General features: G+C 44.0%; 1 protein-coding gene across 4 annotated transcripts in view; it reads right to left on the reverse strand.

Moving 5' to 3' along the window:
- SLC4A10 (solute carrier family 4 member 10) overlaps nt 1–27297 on the reverse strand; it is a 562469-nt gene that overhangs the window by 223191 nt on the left and 311981 nt on the right. For all 4 annotated transcript variants that reach the window (XM_063933638.1, XM_063933637.1, XM_063933636.1 and 1 more), the window contains exon 6: nt 11765–11953. In XM_063933638.1, coding sequence (XP_063789708.1) covers nt 11765–11953 — 189 coding nt within the window. The remainder of the gene's footprint in view (nt 1–11764; nt 11954–27297) is intronic.

A 27297-nucleotide genomic window follows, 5' to 3' on the forward strand; every position in this document is an offset into this window, starting at 1 on the left:
CTCTTGTAATAGCACAGTTGTTAGCATTGAAGTCTAAGGAAACTATGTGTGTGGAGTTTATATGTCCCCTATGTACTTGTGTGAGTTTAATCTGGGTGATTCAGGTTCCACCCCACAGTCCAAAAATATACTAGTAGGTAAACAATAGAGTGATAGTGAATTTTCACTATACGAGCCACTGGGGCAGGGTTGATTAAACATTTTCTGTACAATGCAGGCTTATAAATTGTTGTTACTCTAAGAAAGGTTATTAAATAATTATAACACTGAACTAAGTCTGCCAATAGTTTAGAGAAAACAATATAATATAAAATAATAGAGAGCACACTGTAATACCCCTTTCAGACTGCCTGAGACGGGTCACCCTGGGAGCCTGACACGGGAGCTCCCAGGGTGCAACCTGCCTCAGGGGCCCGCCACCATTGTCTGCAACCCGACATGGGGGGTCATTATGACCTGATCCCTCGCTGCCGTTCATCGCAGCGCAGCGATCAAGTCAGAAGTGTGCATGCGCCGGCGCCACAGTGCCTAGCGATTGCCTCAGCCTGATTGACAGGCAGAGGCGGTCACTGGGCGAGAGGGGGCGGCACGGCAGCATTTGTCCGCCGTTTTGTGGGTGTGGTCCGTCCAACGCAGGCGTGGCTGGACCGTGCGGGGGGCGGGCCACTGCGGCTGCGTGACGTCACACGCAGCCGCTGCGACCCGGGCAGCGATGAGTAACTCCCAGCCAGCCGCAGGAGCTGCATTGGCCGGGAGTTACTCTTCAAGTACAAAAGCATCGCCGCTGTGCGATGCTTTTGTACTTGTGTCCGGGGGCCGGCCTGACATGTGGGATGGACTAGCCCTGTGCTTGGCGTCCCCCTGCATGTCAGTGTAAGTGATCGTAGCTGTGCTAAATTTAGCACAGCTACGATCAGTTCAGAATGACCCCCATGATCTCCAAGCACCGCCTGTCCACACACTGTGAACGGGAAATGGGTCGCATTGATCCGGCTCCCGTTAACACTGCACAGCGAGCCGGGTGAACACGAGTTCAACCCTGATCGATACCAGTGTTGAAATACCAGGTCACTCTGACCGATATATTTCCCCTGTCAGCTTTCAGACCACACAGGAACATGGGTTATGTGCGCTCATGTGCCAATAGCCCGTGTTCAAAGCTGGCGGTCTGAAAGGGGTATAACCCTATGCGGGAACTGATCTCTAAGGCATGCCTCCCAACCAGGGGTGGAAAAAAAACTGTTTTGTTTCAAAAAAATGAATCATATGAAACCTTGATCAACAATTTTTAATGCTTTCTAACATTAATGATGTTACTAGGCTCTGAATTGATTTATTTTACATCTTTCAATAAAACCAATTTTTTTTTTACAGCTTATTATTTTTATTACATCTGAATAAATGTATATAGACTAAACATATTAATGCATACAAAGAACACTCAGAGCTAGATGACATTGAAAATAAGAGCACGTTAATGTTAAGCAGTAGGACTACTTTTTACTTATTATAATTAAATACATCTGAATATAGTAAGACAAAATGGAAAATGCAAAAGCACTTTTCAGGGAAACACATACACACACACACACACACACACACACACACACACACACACACACACACACACACACACACACACACACAGTAAAAAGGAGGAGTTAAGCATTAGCACTGGGCAAGCCACTGGCATTAAACATTGTGAATAAAAACACTAGCTTTTTAGTATAATAGGCTTTTCTTAAGAAGTCACTGCGCCATGCCTGTAGTCATGACATTCCCATGTAGCCACGCAACCTTTTGCCAAGTCCACACCTGTTTTCAGGCACGCGGCATGAGTTCCAAGTTTAGATTCTGTGATGTTGGAAAGTACAGTATGTCTAAGGTGGCACCAAACAGATTATTTGAATGACACAGATGCACCTCTGGGAATGTTATATCCTGCATCAGAGATGAGAAGTGTAATTGCAGAATGTAGTGTAGTGTCATTTGTAAAATATTATGTGTACGACAGTGTATTCTATGTTTTTCTTACAAACAAAAAACAAAATGTACAACAGTATGTACATGACAGTGGAGTGTAATTCAAAAACAATGTGTACAGTTATAAGTAGAGGTGGCTCCCACCCATTTGCGTAAGGAGGCTGCCTTGTTTGCAGTCCAGTTGATGCTAACCATTTGGACTGTCCTATTGCGGCACCTGCCAAGTGCATGGCGCATGCGCAACGGAGCTGGCAGGCACAACGATCAACTTGTGTGCACACATAATACTGGCTTCTAGGGACAGCATCAACTGCACACCCTAGAAGCTGGGTAGGGCTGATGTAAAGGCTGAGAAGTGGTGTCCCATTGGAAGCAATCGGGGGTATCGTGTGGGTATAACTCTTTCTGCTTTCCCTCTTTACAGAGGTGAAGCAGGAAGAAGCCATGAGATATATTATCATCTCAGATGCTGGAGCAAGGGAGTGAAAACCCGGCTCCCCACAGCGCATCATGTGTCTTACCCCCGGCAGGCTCACTGGGCATGCGTGAGAAAAAGGAAGCTTTGTGAGATCTCACATGCAGCCCTGAGCTGGCAGCTGCCGCAGCCAGGGAGAGGGCTGTCCCTGCTGTGGTGAATGGGCAATGGCACCTGCAGCTGTCAAAATCGATAGCTGCAGCTGTCTGAACGGTCATTGCTACTGGCCTTTCATACATTGCCCACAAGAGCACGCTATCTTACAGATAGCAGCGCTGATAATGATAGGGGTGCATGAAGGCACATAACAGTACTGATACCGCTTCTCCGCCATACCAACAAATAATACATCTACCCCTCTGACTGCTAATCGTGGTTCAGACTGGCAGTCCCAGGGGGAGTACACACTTTCTGATGGGACTGCCTGTCTGGTGTTTGATTAGCAGATAGTGCTTCTATTGAGAAGCCACTTCTACTGCCAGAGAAGACTCACTGGGGGGTGGATTTTACTGGGAAGTCTGCAGCCCTGCAGCCCCAAGGTAAAATCCACCACTTTAACCGATAACATATGATTTAGGTAACATGGGAATACAGGGAATAAATCCATGACACGGGCTATATGAACATGTTTAATCAGTACAGCAGTTCCCAGTAGCTACTATGTAATTCTGAAAGTATATTCATAGTTATAATCTTTTTTTACTTCTTTTCAATTCCTTAACTCAAGCACATTAGCGCTGTGCACTAGGGGAACACTGTCCATCATATAGAATTATATGACCGCTGCGGATCAATGTGTTTAAGGGAAATATGTAGTTTCCTTACTGCTAATCAATATAAATGTTTTGCCAGCAAAATATGTCATAATCTTATTTTACATATAATTTGGCCTAATTTCATTATAATGGAATTCCACATTATGGTCCCAGGAAAACCTATAAAGTTTAGACTATTAATATGCAGAGGAAACATTTAAATCAATATTTGTACTACTGTTTTTTTTTTAAACAGTACCGCTACTGTTCTCTACAGAAAATACTAAAGTTATCAACCAACGTATTATGTACAGAATACATCACCTACTATAAATGTAAATTTTTCCTGTTTCCAGTTTAGAATTCTCTAGTACACATATTAGTTTGTATTTGTTCAAGTTACACATTTCTACTTTTACAGTTTATAATACAGAATTGAAGTTAAATGTGACCTTATCATGTTTTCTTGCCTTAAGAGTTGAGTATTGGAAACACATTTAGTACTAATGTATGTTTTAATTCAAAAGGAGAATTCTATAGATCTTTAAAGTCACAAATGAAATATGTAACCATTTAAGATCTCATGAAAGTCTTCTAATGTGAAACATTACACATACACAATATAATGCTCTGCAGCGCTGACACGTGGGGTTGGGGGATTGTGGGCTCCAACATGAGAGGGAATAAGAACAGCCAGCGCTAGAAGGAAGAAGCCCTCCTGAAGATTTGCCACTAACTCAGTAGCAACTACTTCACTGCTCAGGCCGGAAGATGACAGTTAATAAGGCAGAAATATGCCTCTAATTATTTATACTCATAAATCAAATATTAAATTCTATAAGAAGGAAGGCAGCTGTACTCGGAGACTTAAGAAACAAAATCTGTGTATTCAAAACATTACAGCCAAAACTCCAACGTTTCAGGGCTACAATGCCCCTTAGTCATGGTGAGTGAATAAAACCTTGTCAAAGGGGCATTGTAACCCCAAAACGTTGGAGTTTTGGCTGTAATGTTTTGAATACATGGATATGTTGTTTGAGTGCCGCTGCCTTCTTCCTTTGATTTATATATATATATATATATATATAGCAACAGATGACAGGCGGCAAGCCAAGGCTTTGAAATAAATCAAACAGCTCTCCAAGCTATGTTAATCAAGGTTTCAGGTGCGCTTTATTTGCACCTTTCGTCATCCTAACGAAAGGTGCAAATAAAGCGTACCTGAAACGTTGATTAACACAGCTTGGAGAGCTGTTTGATTTATTTCAAAGCCTTGGAATGCCGCCTGTCATCTGTTGCTGTGTGCTGGTCCTTGTAGTGCCGTGGGAGGGCACCCAGGAACTATCTTTTCTGTTATTTGGAGTGCCGGTCATATCTACATCTATTATATATATATATATATATATATATATATACATATATACATATACAGTATATATATATATATATATATATATATATATAAACTCCAGAGGTGCGGCATTCAAGCTTTTTTAGAGAAGAAGAGCAGACAAAAGTCCTGTGCTTTTCTCCTCTAAAGAAGCTTCAGTGCTGCACCTCTGGAGTTTCTATACATTAATATTTGTGAAGGTGCCAGCGCAGCTATTACAAGGTTCATTGGGAGTGCCGGACTTCGGCTTGAATATATATATTTATATATATATATATATATATATATATATATGTATATATATATGTATATATATATAGTGATGAGAGGAGTTGTCTCTCACCTGAGTTACCCACATTCCTGTGGGATCAGCTCCTCCCTCCAAGGGAAGCTAAAGTGTGTGACTGCCTGTGCAGTCTGTAGTGGCAGTGGAGGTTTGGAACTCTGTGTTTACACAGTTGCACAAGTCCAGCTGCAACCCATCACTGAGAGATAGGAAGGATTTAAAACTATAATACACCCAGTGCTATGGGCATTTATGCCAAAAAGCGGTCAGTAAGTCTCAGTGCCAGGGACTGATAAGATTAGCTGTACCAGAAGAGCATAGCAGATTGTGGCTGAATACAATTGCAGCAAACTGGCCATTAAGCACTTTAGTGCTGGGACATTTATTTTTCCCTATTTGTTTATTTAACGTGCCTGTTTGTGCAGGCTTATGTCTATGCATGTTAAAGTGCAGTGTCTACTGCCATTAAAGACACTGCTTCACCGAGAACCTCACTGTCATGAGTCCTCATTTCTACAACACTGTTACAATATATATTTGAAATATTGATGCAAGCTAACTGCATCTCTCTAGTCCTACTGTAAATGAATTCCTGATGTATTTAATAAATATTTTATAATTGAAATGTATATCATATTTGGATAATTGAAATATATGAAGGATCATGGATAGATATTAAAATGTAGTGTGTTCTATGAGACCTTGAAAAATTGCAATGGGCACTTCGTGCTGAAAATAAAAAAATAAACAACCAGATACGGAGAACAGAACTCTCATACACATATGCAATGGAAATGGATAGGACAGCTACCTTTAAAGAAAAAATATAAACTTTATTTTCTTTTAAACTTTTTTCTAAATATATATATATATATGTGGAGAAGAAAGGCGGCACTCGAAGGCTGATAATATGGTCAAACAAAACCAATCAGTGTTTATTCACGTCTTTGACGTGAATAAACACTGATTGGTTTTGTTTGACCATATTATCAGCCTTCGAGTGCCGCCTTTCTTCTCCACATGCATTGAGGTAGCAATAACCTCTTAGGAGGGCACCGGAGCAAGTAACCTGTCGGGAGGGGTGAGTGCCGGACCACACAGAGGATTATATATATATATATATATATATATATATAATTATACATATATACTTAGATACATAAATGCATATGCATATATACATGGTTAGAAGAGCACAAACTGTTGTTAAAAGCTAAAAGATATGCTTTGGTATGTTTCATGCTATTATGTAATAGAAATAAAGATATTAGTTATATAATAACAGTAAAAACAATTATGGCTAGGAAGATGGTAATAAAAAAGTAGATAATAAAGAACAGAAAAATAGAGAAATAGTATATCTCATTAAGTTTTAGAAAGTACTTAAAATGAACCCTGAATACTTAGAAAGCTAAGACCCTAAGGGTTATTCAGTACAGATTGCAAATTCTGCTAAAAAGCAGAATTTGCAATCTGTTCATTTGCATGCTAAGGGCCGCCTAGTATGCTAAATGGCCCGCCCAGTGGCTGTAACTGCAATTTACTTGCGTTCTCAGCACCTGTGGACAACCCCCTGCAGCCGCAGCTAGGCTGCGTATGCAGGCAGTCCACCGCCAGGCTGCGTATGCAGGCAGTCCGCTGCCATTTTCTTGATCGAAGCGGCTGAATGTGACGTCATGCAGCCATCCTAAAAATAACGCTGACCCAACAGCATTTTCACCATGCCGCCCCCGCAACATTGGCTGCTAGCACAGGACGTGAACTGCGTGTGTGCAGTAGCACAGGGAATGGGGTTATTGCGGTCGCATCAGTTAGCGATGCGACCTGAATAACCCCCCATATGCTCTCACAGGAAGTTATATACTTAAAATGGTCACCTGCAAGGTCTTTTATGAAAAATGTACATATGCCAAGTGAAGTAAAGGGGGGTACTCACGGAGCAATCGCTGCTTAAAATCTAAGCAATCTGACTAGATTGCTTAGATTTTAAGCATCATCTCTCCGTGTGTACCCCCCACAGCGATAGCAATGTGCAGCCCCGCGCATCGCTATCGCTGGTGCTAGATTGGCCTAAATCTAGCAGGTCACTCATTTCTCCCGCTGGGTGAAATGAGCGCCCCCCCGTCTCCCCCCGCACGCTCAACACACATCGCACCGTGCTGAGCGGGGGGAGAGATGTGTGCTGAGTGGTTCGCTCAGCACACATCTCTCCCCAAATCGGGCCGTGAATACTGCCCTTAAGACATGTGTATAGACCTTTTACGTGTATTGTCAAGGTTAATTTCTATTGGATGTGCAGATAAGTCTTGATGACATCATCTGATAAGATGAATATAAATATTAGACCTAAAGAAGTCTCAGCTCAGAGGAAGATACAAGATGAAGATTTAGTATGGCATGCTGCTGAGACACGTAACTATGTTCTCTAAGTATTATTTTGTACTTGTAATCAAATTTTTAATGTTAATTAAAAATAGATTAGTAAAAGATATGATTACTTCTTTTGTTGTTTATTTAAGAGAATGTTAAAAATCATGTTAACCACTGTATGAATGAGTGAGTGTATTTGATTTGGGCTGGCCTTCACGGAGGCTGAGCGATGGACAGATTTCAAGTACTACTTCATTTAATGATTGAAGGAGGAATAGATAGAAATAAGTCGTGTTAAATGAACGTAAAGTAGAAAACACATAATAACACAATAAGGCTATAAACAGCAGTGCATGAACATGTATGAGTAAATAAAGCAGAGAAGTAAAGGTTTTAATATAAATGGTTTAATTATAAACAAAAGGGAAAAGTTCTTATCAAAGAGGGACCTTATCTCAGTCTATATAGCTGTATAGCAGTGAACTGACATTTGTTTACATCTGAGGGGCACCCTTTGAGACCACAGTAGTGGGCATTAGAATTCATCCCAGCTGGATAATGCATGTGTGAATGGGAGTTATAGGGATGACATGTCCATCTCCAATTTGGATAGTAAGATGCAGTGGTTCCCAAACTGGGTGCAGTGGCACTTGCAGGGGTGCCTTGGGTTGATAATCCAGGATCAATTATTGTCAAAGTAATAGGCAAAACCAGTGCTTGTGGCATCCAGTCATAAAATGTGTGGACAAACAGAAGTGAATCCTGACCCTCACTGTCCCAAACTTTTGGCCTAGGTTTGCCATGAAAAAAATTCTAATACTGTAGGGTTCCGTGATTCAAAAAGTTTGGGAACCACTGGACTAATGAGATTTCATGTTTATGCATTGTTGAAAACATGTTTTTTTTGCAATAGTCTTCTATTTCTATCCTGTGTACTTTTTAATTTTATGCAGTTAGGGACCCAGAAGAGATGAGGTCACCTAGACGTTGGTTGGTGGGACAGTATTTTTGGTCTAAAAAATATATCAAGAACCTTGAATTTTCTCTAGGTTAGATTGCAGAGTTTGCAATAATATTAATAATAATTAATAGTTTTATTTATATAGCGCTCTTTATCCAATAGAACTCAAGACGCTTAACAGATAGACTGAACATAATATGGTACAGAAACAATGAAATTCAAAAATGTTTTTCATAAAATACAGAGAGCATGGAGATACTAAAGGGACATTATGGAAATGGTTGATTATACAGGAATGTCTTGAGTTTTTGAAAGATTCTAGCGTAAAATAATTATTCTGACTAGCAGTGCTTGGTATTGTGGAGTTTGCGTCAGCATTATATTCTATTTATTTGTGGAACTACAAGTCCCAACATGGTAGCACCTCCTGCTATATGTGTAAATAGGGTGTGCAGTCCATGATCCCCACTACCCCATAAGTGTATGCAGAGAAAGATCACTTTGTTTTAACCAATATCCCTAAAAAACTTCTCAGACAGCCATTCATATAAAAAATTTGCAACTTGGAAAAAGATTTAAGCCCAGGTATAATAGCCTTTGATTTCAGCGATATAGATGCTAGGTTTAAATGTGCTTCTGCAATAAGACTAATTGCTGCTTTAAATCTATTGCCTCCATCACCAAAATTGTGCCAATGCCTGCAAATAGCAGGCTGTTATTCTTGGGCCTTAATGTTGTCTTGCAAAGCTCAGAGCAACAGCACAAAACGGGGGTAATTCTGAGTTGATCGCAGCAGGAACTTTGTTAGCAGTTGGGCAAAACCATGTGCACTGCAGGGGAGGCAGATATAACATTTGCAGAAAGAGTTAGATTTGGGTGGGATATTTTGTTTCTGTGCAGGGTAAATACTGGCTGCTTTATTTTTACACTGCAATTTAGATTGCAGATTGAACACACCACACCCAAATCTAACTCTCTCTGCACATGTTATATCTGCCTCCCCTGCAGTGCACATGGTTTTGCCCAACTGCTAACAAAGTTCCTGCTGCGATCAATTCAGAATTACCCCCAATGTTACATGGTTTCACATAGAGAAAAAGTAACACTTTGCACACGGTGAACTATCAGAAATTAGCCTCTAGAACATTCATCATTTCCAAGACTTCTGAATCATTGTACCCCTTGCACTTTTTATAAGCAATATCTGTACTACAAAGAAAACAAATTTCTCTTTGGTATAGCAACATTGGATGCACCATGGTTATATATTTATGAGCATGATTATAATGTACGACTAATGCTCCAAATTTCAAAATCTATTTTGGACGACCTTCTGATTTAATAAATACTGTAATTATTAACTACTAGAACTAGGAACAGACAATTATTGTAATTACTAAAAAGCTTTTTAGAAGCGGAAAGTGTTCTAAAAACGAAACAGGGAAGATCAGAAATGTACTGATAAGTCTGATGATAATGTCAAATCATCTCCAAATTTACATCTGGATAGCACATTATTTTTCTTAAAGAAACACACAAATTACACACTGGATCACAGTGAAAATTTTTCTGGTTCTACACTGGTCTGTTTTGTATAGGGACAATATCTAAGAGGTGTTGGAGAACTCAACTTTGTGAGGAGGAAACGGCTGTGAACTCTTCGTCTAACAGGGAGTAACCCTGCAAATTCACCCTACCCTTTATTTTTCTCATTAAGGAAAATGTTTGTGGGGTTTTTTTACTAATTTTTTTTGTCAAATTTTATATTTTGATTAACCAACTCATTAGTTATTCTTGTGTAATGCAGTGTGATATCGGTAATCACTGATATCAAACTTCACCCCTGATAGTGGCCACTGCCCCCATACTTTAGTATGGTGACATAGGAATTATGCCATTAAACAAGTTCTGAAATAGCATTTCTGATGAACTTGTGTGTGTAACTGTATGCCATCCCAAGATGGCACATAGGCCCCGAAACTCTTCACTGAAAGTCTTCACACAGCAGCTTGTGTGGGAGAAGAATCTTTTCTGAACCCTCCCTACTATCTCCTACTCCTTCCCTGCCTCTTTTCACAGCACCCAGCGCTGAAGCCAAAGTAGCTTCAATGTAACATCTGCAGCTGCAAGAAGATTGCTACAGATAAAGACAGTGACTCTAGGCCTGATTCTGATGTGGGAGTAAAGCAGAAAGAAGCAAGTAACTGTGCATCTTGGCAAAACTCATACCTGCCTATTGTCCCAGAATGGCAGGGAGGCTGACATAAATTGAGTGGCACCTAGAAAAGTGGGCAACTCTCCTGTATACAGTTTACACCCCCACACTCCCCCACACTGTCCCCCTCCCAACCCCAAAGCCATCCGCTACTGGAGGTAGAGTGAGAGGAGTTATGACAAGATTTGTACTGAATTGTGTCGTCATAGTCCTGCCCCCAATTCACAATGACTTTGATACGGGCACTGTATAGTGGGGGTGGGGCCATGATGATGCAATCACGTCTCCATGCCCTCAGACTGCCCCTCCCCCCTTGGGGGAGGGGGGGTGATTACCCTTTTTAAGGTACGTGACCTAGCTGCTTTCTCCCAGAGCAGCTAGGTAAAAGTTGTCAATTATGGCAAAACTGTGTTGCACTGCAGGTGGTGGAGAGAGATTTAGATGTGATGGTCCAAACTTTATAAAGCTGCCCAGTATTTGTGGGCTGCATGCAAAATGAACCAGTATTTACACTGTATACAAAAAAATATATAAAAGTACTTTTTACTTTACTCCCACCTCAGAATCACACCCTCTGCCCCTATCAATGCTGCAGAGTCTATGCTGGGTGTGGAGGGACAAGAACAGGGTTCCCCCTCCTTCTTGCACCAACTGAGCCCTGTGCAAGGTCACTTGGACAACTGCACCCTCAGCCTCTCTGCTGTCACACAGCAGATAAGTGAGATGCGTTGTAGTCAGCTGGACAAAGGGCCTAATTTAGCATGTGTTGTAGTTTTGCGAGAAATTGCAAAACTACAACTCGTGTCTCTAGCATGCCAAGCCCCCCTCCCCCCCACTAAAATGCTTGCACATTTTGAGGTTTGCCCCCTGCATCCGCAGCCTAGCAAATAGTGATTCTAGTACTTCTGCGTTCAGTGCTGAATTGGGCCCAAACTCCTTTGTATATTTCCCAAAGGGCTAAAACTCTTTAAAGCAAATCTCCACACATGTCTGATGATTTTGCAAATCATTTTTATTGATGTCATGCAACATTTTAATCTAAATCAGGTTAGAAAACTACATTAGTCAATTTGTTTCAGGGCTATAGTGAAATGTTTTTTTCCCCCATCAACCGAATGCTTAACAAGCCATAACACTGGACAAAAGCAAGTTAAATACATTAATGTTACAAAATCCAAACTTTTTCATTTATTCTATCTGCATCAAAATAAACAAAAGTAGCAATCTGATTTAATGTTATGACGTCTTTGGATGCAAAGAGTATTCAACACTTAATTATTGTTATTATTCTGTTATTAAAATGGTTAATAAAATGAAATGAAAACTTACCATTTTTGTCCATGGAATGAGGCTCTGACTGTTTCTTTCCAATGTCGGCAAATGAGCGCACAATTGGGATCCTGTTACTTAACTTCTTTTGGTTTTGATGATGATGGTGTTTGAGTAGTGCTTCATGAACTCTGTGGCGGATGTCTTCACTTAGCTGCCCAGAAGATACTTGCTGGTCCAGAATCATATCTGTCATAAAAAATTATGAATTTATAAATCTTGCTTTAGGCATATATCACATTTTTCTGATTATATTCTTGCGGCTGCCTCTCTCATTTGTGTTGCAGTTGCTCTGATTTTGGTTAGTACGATAGTTGATTGTTTTAATGCTGTGATTGGCTACAGTTTGCTCTAGTCCTGTGAATGCTCTAATTGGTTACAGGTTGGTCTAGTCCTATGAACACCCAAATGTTCAGCCTGGCTACAGGCTAGTCTGTTCCTGCAAATGTTCTAGATGGCTACAGGTCTAGTCCTGTGAATGAGCTAATGCTCTCATTAGCTACATATTAGTTTAGAACTGTTATAATAATAATAATAATAATAATAATAATAATTTTATTTATATAGCACTCTTTCTCCAGGACTCAAGGCACTTAACAGATAGAATGAACATAATACAGTACAGAAACAATGAAGTACAAGAAAGTCTTGAGTCTGCTTTTGAAGGATTCTAGAGTAGGGGCATCTCGCACTTTGCGGGGAAGTGAGTTCCATAGTGTAGGAGCTACATGGCTAAAACTTTGATTCCCAGATGAATTATGGGAGATTCTAGGTACTGCTAATAGTCCTCCATCTACAGACTGCAGTAATCGAGTGGGGCAGTATGGAATCAGAAGCTACTTCAGGTACCTAGGGCCCTGATCATGTGGGCGTTTGAAAGTCCGTAAGTCAATCTTGAAGACAATACACCATCTTACAGGCAGCCAGTGGAAGGAGTAGAGAATGGGTGTTATGCAGCTGGAACAGAGCTGGTTGGTTAACAGTCTTGCAGCTGTGTTTTGTACCAGCTGTAAGTGGTGCAGTTCTTTTACTGGGATGCCAAGGTAGAAGGCATTGCTGTAGTCTAATCAAGATGCTACAAATGCATGTATGACTTTTACCAATTCTTCAGAGGGAATTAGGTGCTTGATCTGGCTATATTCCTCAGATGAAAGAATGAGGATTTGATTGTTGCTGATATCTGATGTTTAATTGTCAAGCCATTATCCAGGACAATGCCAAGATTCCACACATGATCAGTGGAATTCTGAACCACCAAGTCTAATTCCAGTTGGTTGGCTATGCTGCAGTTTTGTCTTTTAATGTTGAGGTCCTATCAAAAGGACATGTGTTTTATCAGGATTTGGTCACAGCCAACTGTTAATGCTTTAACTGACCACTGGAATATCAATAGCCAGATAGAGTCTGGTCTAGTGCTGTAAATGCTCTAATATTTTACAATAATTGGTTAAAAGATGGTATTGTCCTGTGAATGTTCTAAAGATTTCATTAGCTACATGTTGGTCTAGACCTGCTAATGTTCTAATGCTCTAATTGACCCCAGAAATACAATGATCATTAGCCAGCTAACCTGCAGGTTGGTCTATTCCTGCAAATTCTCTAATGCTTTAATTGGCTACAGGCCAGGTTGGCCTAGTCCTGTAAATGTTATAATATTTTAATTGGTTAAAATTTGGTCTAGTACTGTGAATATTCTATTGCTCTGATTGGTTAAACGCTAATCTAGTCCTGTGAATGTTCAAATGCAGTTGAATATAGTGTGGTCTAGCCCTGTGAATCATCCAGTGTTCTAATTTCCAATAGTTTGGCCAAGCCTTTTTAAAAATTAAAAGTTCTGATTCTATGATCATGTTGATCCAGTCCCTAAAAAGGCTACTATCCTGGGAGAACTGGGACGATTGGTAACCCCAACATGATTAATTTGATCTTGGACAGAACTATGAAAATATAGCCATGTCAACAAATATTTTTACGGTTAAAGATTGTGAGAAGCTGTCATTATACAGTATCATACAGTATAGCACAATACACATGGACAAACATATTGGTTTATTAAACTATTTTAAAAATTACATTTGATTAATTTCACTGTTATATACACTTCATGCTATGAAAATCGATCTTGAGTTCAAATAAAACCAATTACTTTGGTCCATGACATTGAATATGGAAAAAATCCTGGTAAATGTCAACATGAAAATTCATGAAGATTCAAAACTAGACCTGGGCGTTTTATTAATAGGACAATATTATTCTATAAAAAAAATTGATTGGAAATTACTTAATTACTTAACTTGTAAATCAGGATTATTCTTTGTTTTTAATACTCTACAGGGCAATGAATTACATGCAATTATCCATCCATTGTGCATGCACAAAAATGCATCAGCACACTTATATTTTCATAGCTGTATTTTGAGTTATCTGTATGCTAATATATGTGCAACTTTAATTCTCCTGTCTAACATATGGATGCATCCAGAGATGCTGCTGTCATCATCTAGTTGTAGCTTGCACCCAGTCTTATGGACATGCAGGGATACTCCTCTTAACAGGTTGTACTGAACTTACACGTGTTACAAGAATCAAGGTAAAAATGGGTATGACTTAAAGTTGGAAATGATGATGATGATTAATGACAGAGGTAAAAGCACAACTGATTATTTAATACAGATGATTTCTTGTATTGCTCTCGTCTGTACCCTGTGTTTCAAAAGCCCTGTTTTATTGAAGTGCAGTCTGCCAAATGGTGAAAATACTGTAAAGCCTACCAATTTTTAAAATGCAGGCTATCAATTCACCAAGAAACTGAGGACACTGATATACTTCACATGTATCACTGCATGTCTAAGTGTTGTCACATTTTGCCCCCGAGAACTGCTATGTAGTGATTTCATAGGCTGTAAAAAATAAAAACACTTCTAGTGCACTCATAGCCAGTGTAGATGTTCAATCTATTAAATCAACAGCTTGGAACTTTATAGCTAATAACGTTTCTCCCATAAATTGCCTAAAATAACTTTTGAAAATGACCGCTCATTTCCTGCATTGTCCCACCATCCACCTCCCAAGTAAACTGCTAGTCAGTGCTCCTCACACTAAGGCCCTCATTCCGAGTTGTTCGCTCGCTAGCTGCTTTTAGCAGCATTGCACACGCTAAGCCGCCGCCCTCTGGGAGTGTATCTTAGCTTAGCAGAATTGCGAACGAAAGATTAGCAGAATTGCGAATAGAAATTTCTTAGCAGTTTCTGAGTAGCTCCAGACTTACTCCTACATTGCGATCAGTTCAGTCAGTTTCGTTCCTGGTTTGACGTCATAAACACACCCAGCGTTCGCCCAGACACTCCCCCGTTTCTTCAGACACTCCCGCGTTTTTCCCAGAAACGCCAGCGTTTTTTCGCACACTCCCAGAAAACGGTAAGTTTCCGCCCAGAAACACCCACTTCCTGTCAATCACACTACGATCACCAGAACGATGAAAAATCCTCGTTATGCGTGAGTAAAAAAACTAACTTTTGTGTAAAATAACTAAGCGCATGCGCTCTGCGAACCTTGCGCATGCGCAGTAAGCGACTAATCGCAGTATAGCGAAAATCGGCAACGAGCGAACAACTCGGAATGACCCCCCAAGTCTTTTATAGAAGGAGACGGTTTGAGCATCATTTAGAGCAGAAAATAAATGTGCCCTTTGCGTCTATATTTCGAGTACTTATGGCTGCACAAATACGCTGTGGTTTCAGTTACTCCAAACAGCCCCTCTCTGCACACCGGGTCCCAGAAGACTTAGCCATGCCGAGTGTCTGATTTGGTCAAGATGTGTGTCTTATTCACACAATTAACACAACTGGTAGCAACAAATTACTTAGCTAGACTGTGCTGATCGATTTGATGTATGACTTTTGTATATCTGTGCGATTTAGTCTGAATCTGTTTAGAGATGAGCGCCTGAAATTTTTCGGGTTTTGTGTTTTGGTTTTGGGTTCGGTTCCGCGGCCGTGTTTTGGGTTCGAACGCGTTTTGGCAAAACCTCACCGAATTTTTTTTGTCGGATTCGGGTGTGTTTTGGATTCGGGTGTTTTTTTCCAAAAACACTAAAAAACAGCTTAAATCATAGAATTTGGGGGTCATTTTGATCCCAAAGTATTATTAACCTCAAAAACCATAATTTACACTCATTTTCAGTCTATTCTGAATACCTCACACCTCACAATATTATTTTTAGTCCTAAAATTTGCACCGAGGTCGCTGTGTGAGTAAGATAAGCGACCCTAGTGGCCGACACAAACACCGGGCCCATCTAGGAGTGGCACTGCAGTGTCACGCAGGATGTCCCTTCCAAAAAACCCTCCCCAAACAGCACATGACGCAAAGAAAAAAAGAGGCGCAATGAGGTAGCTGTGTGAGTAAGATTAGCGACCCTAGTGGCCGACACAAACACCGGGCCTATCTAGGAGTGGCACTGCAGTGTCACGCAGGATGGCCCTTCCAAAAAACCCTCCCCAAACAGCACATGACGCAAAGAAAAAAAGAGGCGCAATGAGGTAGCTGTGTGAGTAAGATTAGCGACCCTAGTGGCCGACACAAACACCGGGCCCATCTAGGAGTGGCACTGCAGTGTCACGCAGGATGGCCCTTCCAAAAAACCCTCCCCAAACAGCACATGACGCAAAGAAAAAAAGAGGCGCAATGAGGTAGCTGACTGTGTGAGTAAGATTAGCGACCCTAGTGGCCGACACAAACACCGGGCCCATCTAGGAGTGGCACTGCAGTGTCACGCAGGATGTCCCTTCCAAAAAACCCTCCCCAAACAGCACATGACGCAAAGAAAAAAAGAGGCGCAATGAGGTAGCTGTGTGAGTAAGATTAGCGACCCTAGTGGCCGACACAAACACCGGGCCCATCTAGGAGTGGCACTGCAGTGTCACGCAGGATGGCCCTTCCAAAAAACCCTCCCCAAACAGCACATGACGCAAAGAAAAAAAGAGGCGCAATGAGGTAGCTGTGTGAGTAAGATTAGCGACCCTAGTGGCCGACACAAACACCGGGCACATCTAGGAGTGGCACTGCAGTGTCACGCAGGATGTCCCTTCCAAAAAACCCTCCCCAAACAGCACATGACGCAAAGAAAAAAAGAGGCGCAATGAGGTAGCTGACTGTGTGAGTAAGATTAGCGACCCTAGTGGCCGACACAAACACCGGGCCCATCTAGGAGTGGCACTGCAGTGTCACGCAGGATGTCCCTTCCAAAAAACCCTCCCCAAACAGCACATGACGCAAAGAAAAAAAGAGGCGCAATGAGGTAGTTGACTGTGTGAGTAAGATTAGCGACCCTAGTGGCCGACACAAACACCGGGCCCATCTAGGAGTGGCACTGCAGTGTCACGCAGGATGTCCCTTCCAAAAAACCCTCCCCAATCAGCACATGATGCAAAGAAAAAGAAAAGAAAAAAGAGGTGCAAGATGGAATTGTCCTTGGGCCCTCCCACCCACCCTTATGTTGTATAAACAAAACAGGACATGCACACTTTAACCAACCCATCATTTCAGTGACAGGGTCTGCCACACGACTGTGACTGATATGACGGGTTGGTTTGGACCCCCCCCAAAAAAGAAGCAATTAATCTCTCCTTGCACAAACTGGCTCTACAGAGGCAAGATGTCCACCTCATCTTCACCCTCCGATATATCACCGTGTACATCCCCCTCCTCACAGATTATCAATTCGTCCCCACTGGATTCCACCATCTCAGCTCCCTGTGTACTTTGTGGAGGCAATTGCTGCTGGTCAATGTCTCCGCGGAGGAATTGATTATAATTCATTTTAATGAACATCATCTTCTCCACATTTTCTGGATGTAACCTCGTACGCCGATTGCTGACAAGGTGAGCGGCGGCACTAAACACTCTTTCGGAGTACACACTTGTGGGAGGGCAACTTAGGTAGAATAAAGCCAGTTTGTGCAAGGGCCTCCAAATTGCCTCTTTTTCCTGCCAGTATAAGTACGGACTGTGTGACGTGCCTACTTGGATGCGGTCACTCATATAATCCTCCACCATTCTATCAATGTTGAGAGAATCATATGCAGTGACAGTAGACGACATGTCCGTAATCGTTGTCAGGTCCTTCAGTCCGGACCAGATGTCAGCATCAGCAGTCGCTCCAGACTGCCCTGCATCACCGCCAGCGGGTGGGCTCGGAATTCTGAGCCTTTTCCTCGCACCCCCAGTTGCGGGAGAATGTGAAGGAGGAGATGTTGACAGGTCGCGTTCCGCTTGACTTGACAATTTTGTCACCAGCAGGTCTTTCAACCCCAGCAGACCTGTGTCTGCCGGAAAGAGAGATCCAAGGTAGGCTTTAAATCTAGGATCGAGCATGGTGGCCAAAATGTAGTGCTCTGATTTCAACAGATTGACCACCCGTGAATCCTTGTTAAGCGAATTAAGGGCTGCATCCACAAGTCCCACATGCCTAGCGGAATCGCTCCCTTTTAGCTCCTTCTTCAATGCCTCCAGCTTCTTCTGCAAAAGCCTGATGAGGGGAATGACCTGACTCAGGCTGGCAGTGTCTGAACTGACTTCACGTGTGGCAAGTTCAAAGGGCATCAGAACCTTGCACAACGTTGAAATCATTCTCCACTGCGCTTGAGACAGGTGCATTCCATCTCCTATATCGTGCTCAATTGTATAGGCTTGAATGGCCTTTTGCTGCTCCTCCAACCTCTGAAGCATATAGAGGGTTGAATTCCACCTCGTTACCACTTCTTGCTTCAGATGATGGCAGGGCAGGTTCAGTAGTTTTTGGTGGTGCTCCAGTCTTCTGTACGTGGTGCCTGTACGCCGAAAGTGTCCCGCAATTTTTCTGGCCACCGACAGCATCTCTTGCACGCCCCTGTCGTTTTTTAAAAAATTCTGCACCACCAAATTCAAGGTATGTGCAAAACATGGGACGTGCTGGAATTTGCCCATATTTAATGCACACACAATATTGCTGGCGTTGTCCGATGCCACAAATCCACAGGAGAGTCCAATTGGGGTAAGCCATTCCGCGATGATCTTCCTCAGTTGCCGTAAGAGGTTTTCAGCTGTGTGCGTATTCTGGAAAGCGGTGATACAAAGCGTAGCCTGCCTAGGAAAGAGTTGGCGTTTGCGAGATGCTGCTACTGGTGCCGCCGCTGCTGTTCTTGCGGCGGGAGTCCATACATCTACCCAGTGGGCTGTCACAGTCATATAGTCCTGACCCTGCCCTGCTCCACTTGTCCACATGTCCGTGGTTAAGTGGACATTGGGTACAACTGCATTTTTTAGGACACTGGTGAGTCTTTTTCTGACGTCCGTGTACATTCTCGGTATCGCCTGCCTACAGAAGTGGAACCTAGATGGTATTTGGTAACGGGGGCACACTGCCTCAATAAATTGTCTAGTTCCCTGTGAACTAACGGCGGATACCGGACGCACGTCTAACACCAACATAGTTGTCAAGGACTCAGTTATCCGCTTTGCAGTAGGATGACTGCTGTGATATTTCATCTTCCTCGCAAAGGACTGTTGAACAGTCAATTGCTTACTGGAAGTAGTACAAGTGGGCTTACGACTTCCCCTCTGGGATGACCATCGACTCCCAGCGGCAACAACAGCAGCGCCAGCAGCAGTAGGCGTTACACGCAAGGATGCATCGGAGGAATCCCAGGCAGGAGAGGACTCGTCAGACTTGCCAGTGACATGGCCTGCAGGACTATTGGCATTCCTGGGGAAGGAGGAAATTGACACTGAGGGAGTTGGTGGGGTGGTTTGCGTGAGCTTGGTTACAAGAGGAAGGGATTTACTGGTCAGTGGACTGCTTCCGCTGTCACCCAAAGTTTTTGAACTTGTCACTGACTTATTATGAATGCGCTGCAGGTGACGTATAAGGGAGGATGTTCCGAGGTGGTTAACGTCCTTACCCCTACTTATTACAGTTTGACAAAGGGAACACACGGCTTGACACCTGTTGTCCGCATTTCTGGTGAAATACCTCCACACCGAAGAGCTGATTTTTTTGGTATTTTCACCTGGCATGTCAACGGCCATATTCCTCCCACGGACAACAGGTGTCTCCCCGGGTGCCTGACTTAAACAAACCACCTCACCATCAGAATCCTCCTGGTCAATTTCCTCCCCAGCGCCAGCAACACCCATATCCTCCTCATCCTGGTGTACTTCAACACTGACATCTTCAATCTGACTATCAGGAACTGGACTGCGGGTGCTCCTTCCAGCACTTGCAGGGGGCGTGCAAATGGTGGAAGGCGCATGCTCTTCACGTCCAGTGTTGGGAAGGTCAGGCATCGCAACCGACACAATTGGACTCTCCTTGTGGATTTGGGATTTCAAAGAACGCACAGTTCTTTGCGGTGCTTTTGCCAGCTTGAGTCTTTTCAGTTTTCTAGCGAGAGGCTGAGTGCTTCCATCCTCATGTGAAGCTGAACCACTAGCCATGAACATAGGCCAGGGCCTCAGCCGTTCCTTGCCACTCCGTGTGGTAAATGGCATATTGGCAAGTTTACGCTTCTCCTCCGACAATTTTATTTTAGGTTTTGGAGTCCTTTTTTTACTGATATTTGGTGTTTTGGTTTTGACATGCTCTGTACTATGCCATTGGGCATCGGCCTTGGCAGACGACGTTGCTGGCATTTCATCGTCTCGGCCATGACTAGTGGCAGCAGCTTCAGCACGAGGTGGAAGTGGATCTTGATCTTTCCCTAATTTTGGAACCTCAACATTTTTGTTCTCCATATTTTAATAGGCACAACTAAAAGGCACCTCAGGTAAACAATGGAGATGGATGGATTGGATACTAGTATACAATTATGGACGGGCTGCCGAGTGCCGACACAGAGGTAGCCACAGCCGTGAACTACCGCACTGTACTGTGTCTGCTGCTAATATATAGACTGGTTGATAAAGAGATAGTATACTCGTAACTAGTATGTATGTATAAAGAAAGAAAAAAAAACCACGGTTAGGTGGTATATACAATTATGGACGGGCTGCCGAGTGCCGACACAGAGGTAGCCACAGCCGTGAACTACCGCACTGTACTGTGTCTGCTGCTAATATATAGACTGGTTGATAAAGAGATAGTATATTCGTAACTAGTATGTATGTATAAAGAAAGAAAAAAAAACCACGGTTAGGTGGTATATACAATTATGGACGGGCTGCCGAGTGCCGACACAGAGGTAGCCACAGCCGTGAACTACCGCACTGTACTGTGTCTGCTGCTAATATAGACTGGTTGATAAAGAGATAGTATACTACTAATATTATATACTGGTGGTCAGGTCACTGGTCACTAGTCACACTGGCAGTGGCACTCCTGCAGCAAAAGTGTGCACTGTTTAATTTTAATATAATATTATGTACTCCTGGCTCCTGCTATAACCTATAACTGGCACTGCAGTAGTGCTCCCCAGTCTCCCCCACAATTATAAGCTGTGTGAGCTGAGCAGTCAGACAGATATATAATATATATAGATGATGCAGCACACTGGCCTGAGCCTGAGCAGTGCACACAGATATGGTATGTGACTGACTGAGTCACTGTGTGTATCGCTTTTTTCAGGCAGAGAACGGATATATTAAATAAACTGCACTGTGTGTCTGGTGGTCACTCACTATATAATATATTATGTACTCCTGGCTCCTGCTATAACCTATAACTGGCACTGCAGTAGTGCTCCCCAGTCTCCCCCACAATTATAAGCTGTGTGAGCTGAGCAGTCAGACAGATATATATAATATTATATATAGATAATAGATGATGCAGCACACTGGCCTGAGCCTGAGCAGTGCACACAGATATGGTATGTGACTGAGTCACTGTGTGCTGTGTATCGCTTTTTTCAGGCAGAGAACGGATTATAAATAAAAGTGGTGGTCAGTCACTGGTCACTATCAGCAAAACTCTGCACTGTACACTACTGAGTACTCCTAATGCTCCCCAAAATTAGTAAATCAAGTGTCTAAACGGAGAGGACGCCAGCCACGTCCTCTCCCTATCAATCTCAATGCACGTGTGAAAATGGCGGCGACGCGCGGCTCCTTATATAGAATCCGAGTCTCGCGATAGAATCCGAGCCTCGCGAGAATCCGACAGCGTCATGATGACGTTCGGGCGCGCTCGGGTTAACCGAGCAAGGCGGGAAGATCCGAGTCGCTCGGACCCGTGAAAAAAAACATGAAGTTCTGGCGGGTTCGGATTCAGAGAAACCGAACCCGCTCATCTCTAATCTGTATACGATGCAGCAGACTGTGGCTTTAACGCCACGTTCTGTTGTGTCTTTGTACGTGTTTAAAATTAATTTCTGTGTGGTTAAAGTTGCAGTCCAGTGTCTTTAGCATACTTTGAGTGGTGTTTCGTTCAGACTATAATACGAGTAATATGCAAAATTTTAAGAAAGTCTCTATACTACATCGCTTGGTGCAGCTGAGTCATGCCGTATGGCGTATTGAGGCAAGGTGTATCAGGACACATCTATAACTGCCGATACTGTACTTTCACCTTTAAATAGGATGCAGCACTAAACTCTAAAGAGGATGGACACCTCACACCTGCATGTGAGTGCCCCAAGAGCAACATACAACCAACTGTAAATATGGCTACAAATTATGCAGATGCACAGTGTGACACAGATTATACAAAAATCAAAGTTACAATAGGCTAATGCCACAGGTGTTTCTATAATGAGTGCACCATATACTATACTTACCCCTCCGGAGTCCCGCAGTGGTGGGCCTGTAGTGCGGGCACAAATCACTTGGAAAATGGCCGGCGCTGCCATTTCTGAGTGATTTGTGCATGCGCACTGGAGATGTCCGCGGGAACAAGGCACGGGCGCCATTTTCCCAGAGACCTGCGCATGCGCAGTAGACTCTGGCATTATGCCAGAGTCTACTAGCTGCCGGAGAGGAGGAGGCCCGCAATGGAGGTTGTACACGGATCCCCGCCTCTCTTAAAATGCCCATGTGTAACGCCCTTTTATGAAACTCCTTGTTTGTACATACTTGCCTACTCTCCTGGATCCTGTGGGGGACTCACAATTTTGGGGTAGTCCCCCGCACCCCTGGAATAGTGGGCATCGCTCCTGCGTTCTGCCCACTTCCTAGTAGGGATGGCCATTGAATCATCAATTATTCAAAATCACAGACAGTCTATGACCAATGTTGAATATTTTTGCCATCGGTGTGTGAGAACCAGATGGTTTCCCACAATAGATGATACAAAAGCAATGCATATACAGAGTGATTCAAAAGTTGCAGTACACCTTTTGTTTCAAAAACTGTGCAGGAAATGGGAAAACTGAATACTCCAGTAAGGTATGGGTGAGGTGGGCTATCTTTTAGAGTATGTACCGAACTTGGGCGCCATCTTGAAATCAGCCATCTTCTATCTAAGTCAGTTTTTTCAAATGGAAAGGGGATCTTGTAACATGTCAAACAACATCAGAATTTGCTGAAAAGTTTTGAAATATCAGTTATGGTTCAAAAGTTACAACACTTTTTTTGTTGCAGGAAACTGAAGATGGCTTTGACAAAAGAGGAGATAATTGAAGTCATTTTGATGTCTGGAGAATGAAGTTTTCATGTCATAGCGGCAGATTTTAACAAGCGGCACCCATAAAGACCTTCAACCTTCAAGACCTCCAACTGACTTAGATTCAAGATGGCACCCATGTTCATTACATACCCTAAAAGATAGCCCACCTCACCCATACCTTACTGGAGTATTCAGTTTTCCTAGTGCCTCCACAGTTTTTGAAACAAAAGGGCGTACTGTGACTACTGAATCACCCTGTATGTATGTATGTATGTATATCTATATATATATAGTCTAATATTTTATTTTTACTTTTCTTTACAAATTGCTAGGACATGGAGCTTAGCCCTGCCCCTGACACTCCCACGAAGTTCCTCCCCTGGGCTCTATCTAATTGGCCAACAGCCTACTGTGTTATAAAGCAGGGGTGACCATCGGTGTGTGAAACCATTGATGGTTCCTTGTAGATGGTTTCACACCAATGATATTACCCATCAATTGTACCATCGATGGGTGACCCACCGATGGCCATCTCTACTTCCTAGTGAAGTGGGCAGAACAGGAATCCAGGTCTGTGCGGAGGGGGTGGAGCCTAGTGATGCAATTCTATGATAATCACATAATGTAGGCCATATTCAAAGTAGCACGAATTACGGCACTGTGCGGTGAGTGGGCAGGGCATAATGACGCAAAGGCTTCGGTCCTGCCTCAATCACAGCTCACCTGTTTGTCCTCCCCAGGCTTCTCCTGGGGTGGACAATTTAAAAGTAGGTAAGTATGCATATGTATATGTATAAATCTGAAGTCACATGTATAGATGATACTATAATGCTGAATGGTTGTTTAATAATGTGAAGACCCTTCAGGTTTTTCTAACAAGCAGAACAAGCATATATAATAGGCAGAGGCCTGAAATGTAGCTGTATTGAAAATATACAGTCATTTAGCATCATTACTTCAAGTCATTTATTGCATATATTAATGTACAGTAAGTGCCACAACTTCATATATGTACCGTGCAGCAGCACCTATCAGGCATAACCAGTGATGCCAGCCCTTCCCTTTCATTACTACTATTTACATACTAGGTTATATTCCTGTGACTACAGATTTATCTGTAATGGCTCAGACATAGACTATACTATAGATCTCGTTGTGAATCAGCTATCACAATATAGTGATGGTTACATTTGCATATTGTAGTAGCCAGTGCCATAACTAGGCATTTTAGCACTGTGTGCAAGAAACGGCATTGGCACCCCCCGCCCATACAAGACAGGGGCAGGGCGCGCCGTAGCAGCGCAAAAAATATATAGGGGCGTGGCTTCATGGGGAAGGGACGTGGCCACAAAATAATAGCAATTCATACTACGGTGCACAGTAGTCTCCATTATTCAAATTATGCTGCACAGTAGCACCACTACACCAGGTAAAGCCCCTTTTACACATTACGGCAAACAGCGCCCCCTTTTTACACATTACGGCAGACAGCGTCCCCTTTTTACACATTATGGCAGACAGCGTCTCCTTTTTACACATTACGGCAGACAGCATCCCCTTTTTTACACATTACGGCAGACAGCGTCCCCTTTTTACACTTTATGGCGGACAGCATCCCCCTTTTTACACATAACGGCAGACACCGTCCCCTATTTACACATTACGGCAGACAGCGTCCCCTATTTACACATTACGGCAGACAGCGTCCCCCTTTTTACACATTACGGCAGACAGCGTCCCCTTTTTTACACATTACGACAGACAGCGTCCCCTTTTTTACACATTACAGCAGACAACGTCCCCCTTTTTACACATTACGGCAGACAGCGTCCCCCTTTTTACCCATTACGGCAGCCAGGCCCCCTTTTTACATATTACAGCAGACAGCTTTCCCTTATTACACATTATGGCAGACAGCATCCCCCTTTTTACACATAACGGCAGCCAGTCCCCCTTTTTACACATTACGGCAGACAGCGACCCCATTTTTACACATTACAGCAGCCAGTCCCCCTTTTTACACATTACGGCAGCCAATCCCCCTTTTTACATATTACAGTAGCCAGTCCCCCTTTTTACACATTGCGGCAGGCAGAATAGATAGATAGAGAGAGAGAGAGAGAGAGAGAGAGATACTTACCATCTCTCCCCACTGGAAGTCAGGCTCCTCGTGCTGGCAGATCCCGGGCAGCCACAGGGAGGGGGACTGGAGCCGCAGCAGCGCTATGTTAATTGGTAGAGGCGTCACTGGAGCAGTCCCCTCTCCTTCCGCATTGGCTGGCCGCCATTGTGAATGCTGGGATGAGGGAAGCGCATCCCAGCATTCACAGCAGCGATGGGCAGCCAATGCGGAAGGAGAGGGGATTGCTGCAGCGGCGCCACTACCAATTACATAGCGTTGCTGCGGCTCCAGTCCCGCTCCTTCCTCCTCCTCTCCTGCCTCCGGCGCTGCTGCTCTCTTCCCCTGCCTCCGGCTTCAGCGAGGCGCACACAGTAGAGGCAGCTTGTAATGAGTCAATTTGACTCATTACAAGCCGCTGGCTGTTGCGCCCCCAGGGCAACTGCGCTGTGTGCCAGGCAGAGGCGTATCTAGGGTAGGGCGAGTGGGGCACGTGCCCTGGGCGCCTTGGCAGGCCCAGGAGAGGGGGGTGCCGCCGGCATCCAGGGCATCATGCCCCATTCGCCCCCATCAACCCTAAATGTGAGGGGAGGAGAGCGCAGCGTCTCTCCCTCCCCTCACCGCTGCTGCCAGCACTAGCAGCGCTGCCAGCAGCGCTGCTGTGTCCGGTCTCCGGCGTTAGCCAATCAGAGCTTGCGGACCGGCTCCTGATTGGCTATTGGTCCGCGAGCTCTGATTGGCTAGCGAACCGGCGCCAGACAGCCGCCGGAGACCTGGAGCGGCGAGGGGAAGGAGAGGCGCTGCGCTCTCCTCCCCTCACATAGCAACAAGCGGCCGCCGGCCGGTAAGTGACGGGGGGGGGGTCCGGCGACACGGGGAGGGGGGGGTCCAGCGGCGCAGTGGGGCATGTATCTGGCACCAAGTGGGGCCTGGCACTGTGGAGCATGTATCTGGCACTGTGGGGCAATGTAACTGGCACTGTGGGGCATGTAACTGGCACTGTGGGGCAATGTATCTGGCACTGTGGGGCATGTAACTGGCACCAAATGGATCATGTAACTGGCACTGAGTGGGGCCTGGCACTGTGGGGCATGTATCTGGCACTGTGGGGCAATGTATCTGGCACTGTGGGGCATGTAACTGGCACTGTGGGGCAATGTATCTGGCACTGTGGGGCATGTAACTGGCACCAAATGGGGCATGTAACTGGCACTGAGTGAGGCCTGGCACTGTGGGGCATGTAACTGGCATCAAATGGGGCATGTAACTGGCACTGAGTGGGGCCTGGCACTGTGGGGCATGTATCTGGCACTGTGGGGCATGTATCTGGCACTGTGGGGCATGTAACTGGCACTGTGGGGCAATGTATCTGGCACTGTGGGGCATGTAACTGGCACCAAATGGGGCATATAACTGGCACTGAGTGGGGCCTGGCACTGTGGGGCATGTATCCGGCACTGTGGGGCATGTGACTGGCACTGTGGGGCAATGTATCTGGCACTGTGGGGCAATGTAACTGGCACCAAATGGGGCATGTAACTGGCACTGAGTGGGGCCTGGCACTGTGGGGCATGTAACTGGCACTGTGGGGCAATGTATCTGGCACTGTGGGGCATGTAACTGGCACTGTGGGGCATGTATCTGGCACTGTGGGGCATGTAACTGGCACTGTGGGGCAATGTATCTGGCACTGTGGGGCATGTAACTGGCACCAAATGGGGCATGTTACTGGCACTGAGTGGGGCCTGGCACTATGGGGCATGTATCCGGCACTGTGGGGCATGTAACTGGCACTGTGGGGCAATGTATCTGGCACTGTGGGGCATTTAACTGGCACCA

Source organism: Pseudophryne corroboree, chromosome 7 (genome assembly GCF_028390025.1).
Source record: "Pseudophryne corroboree isolate aPseCor3 chromosome 7, aPseCor3.hap2, whole genome shotgun sequence".
Lineage (NCBI taxonomy): Eukaryota > Metazoa > Chordata > Amphibia > Anura > Myobatrachidae > Pseudophryne > Pseudophryne corroboree.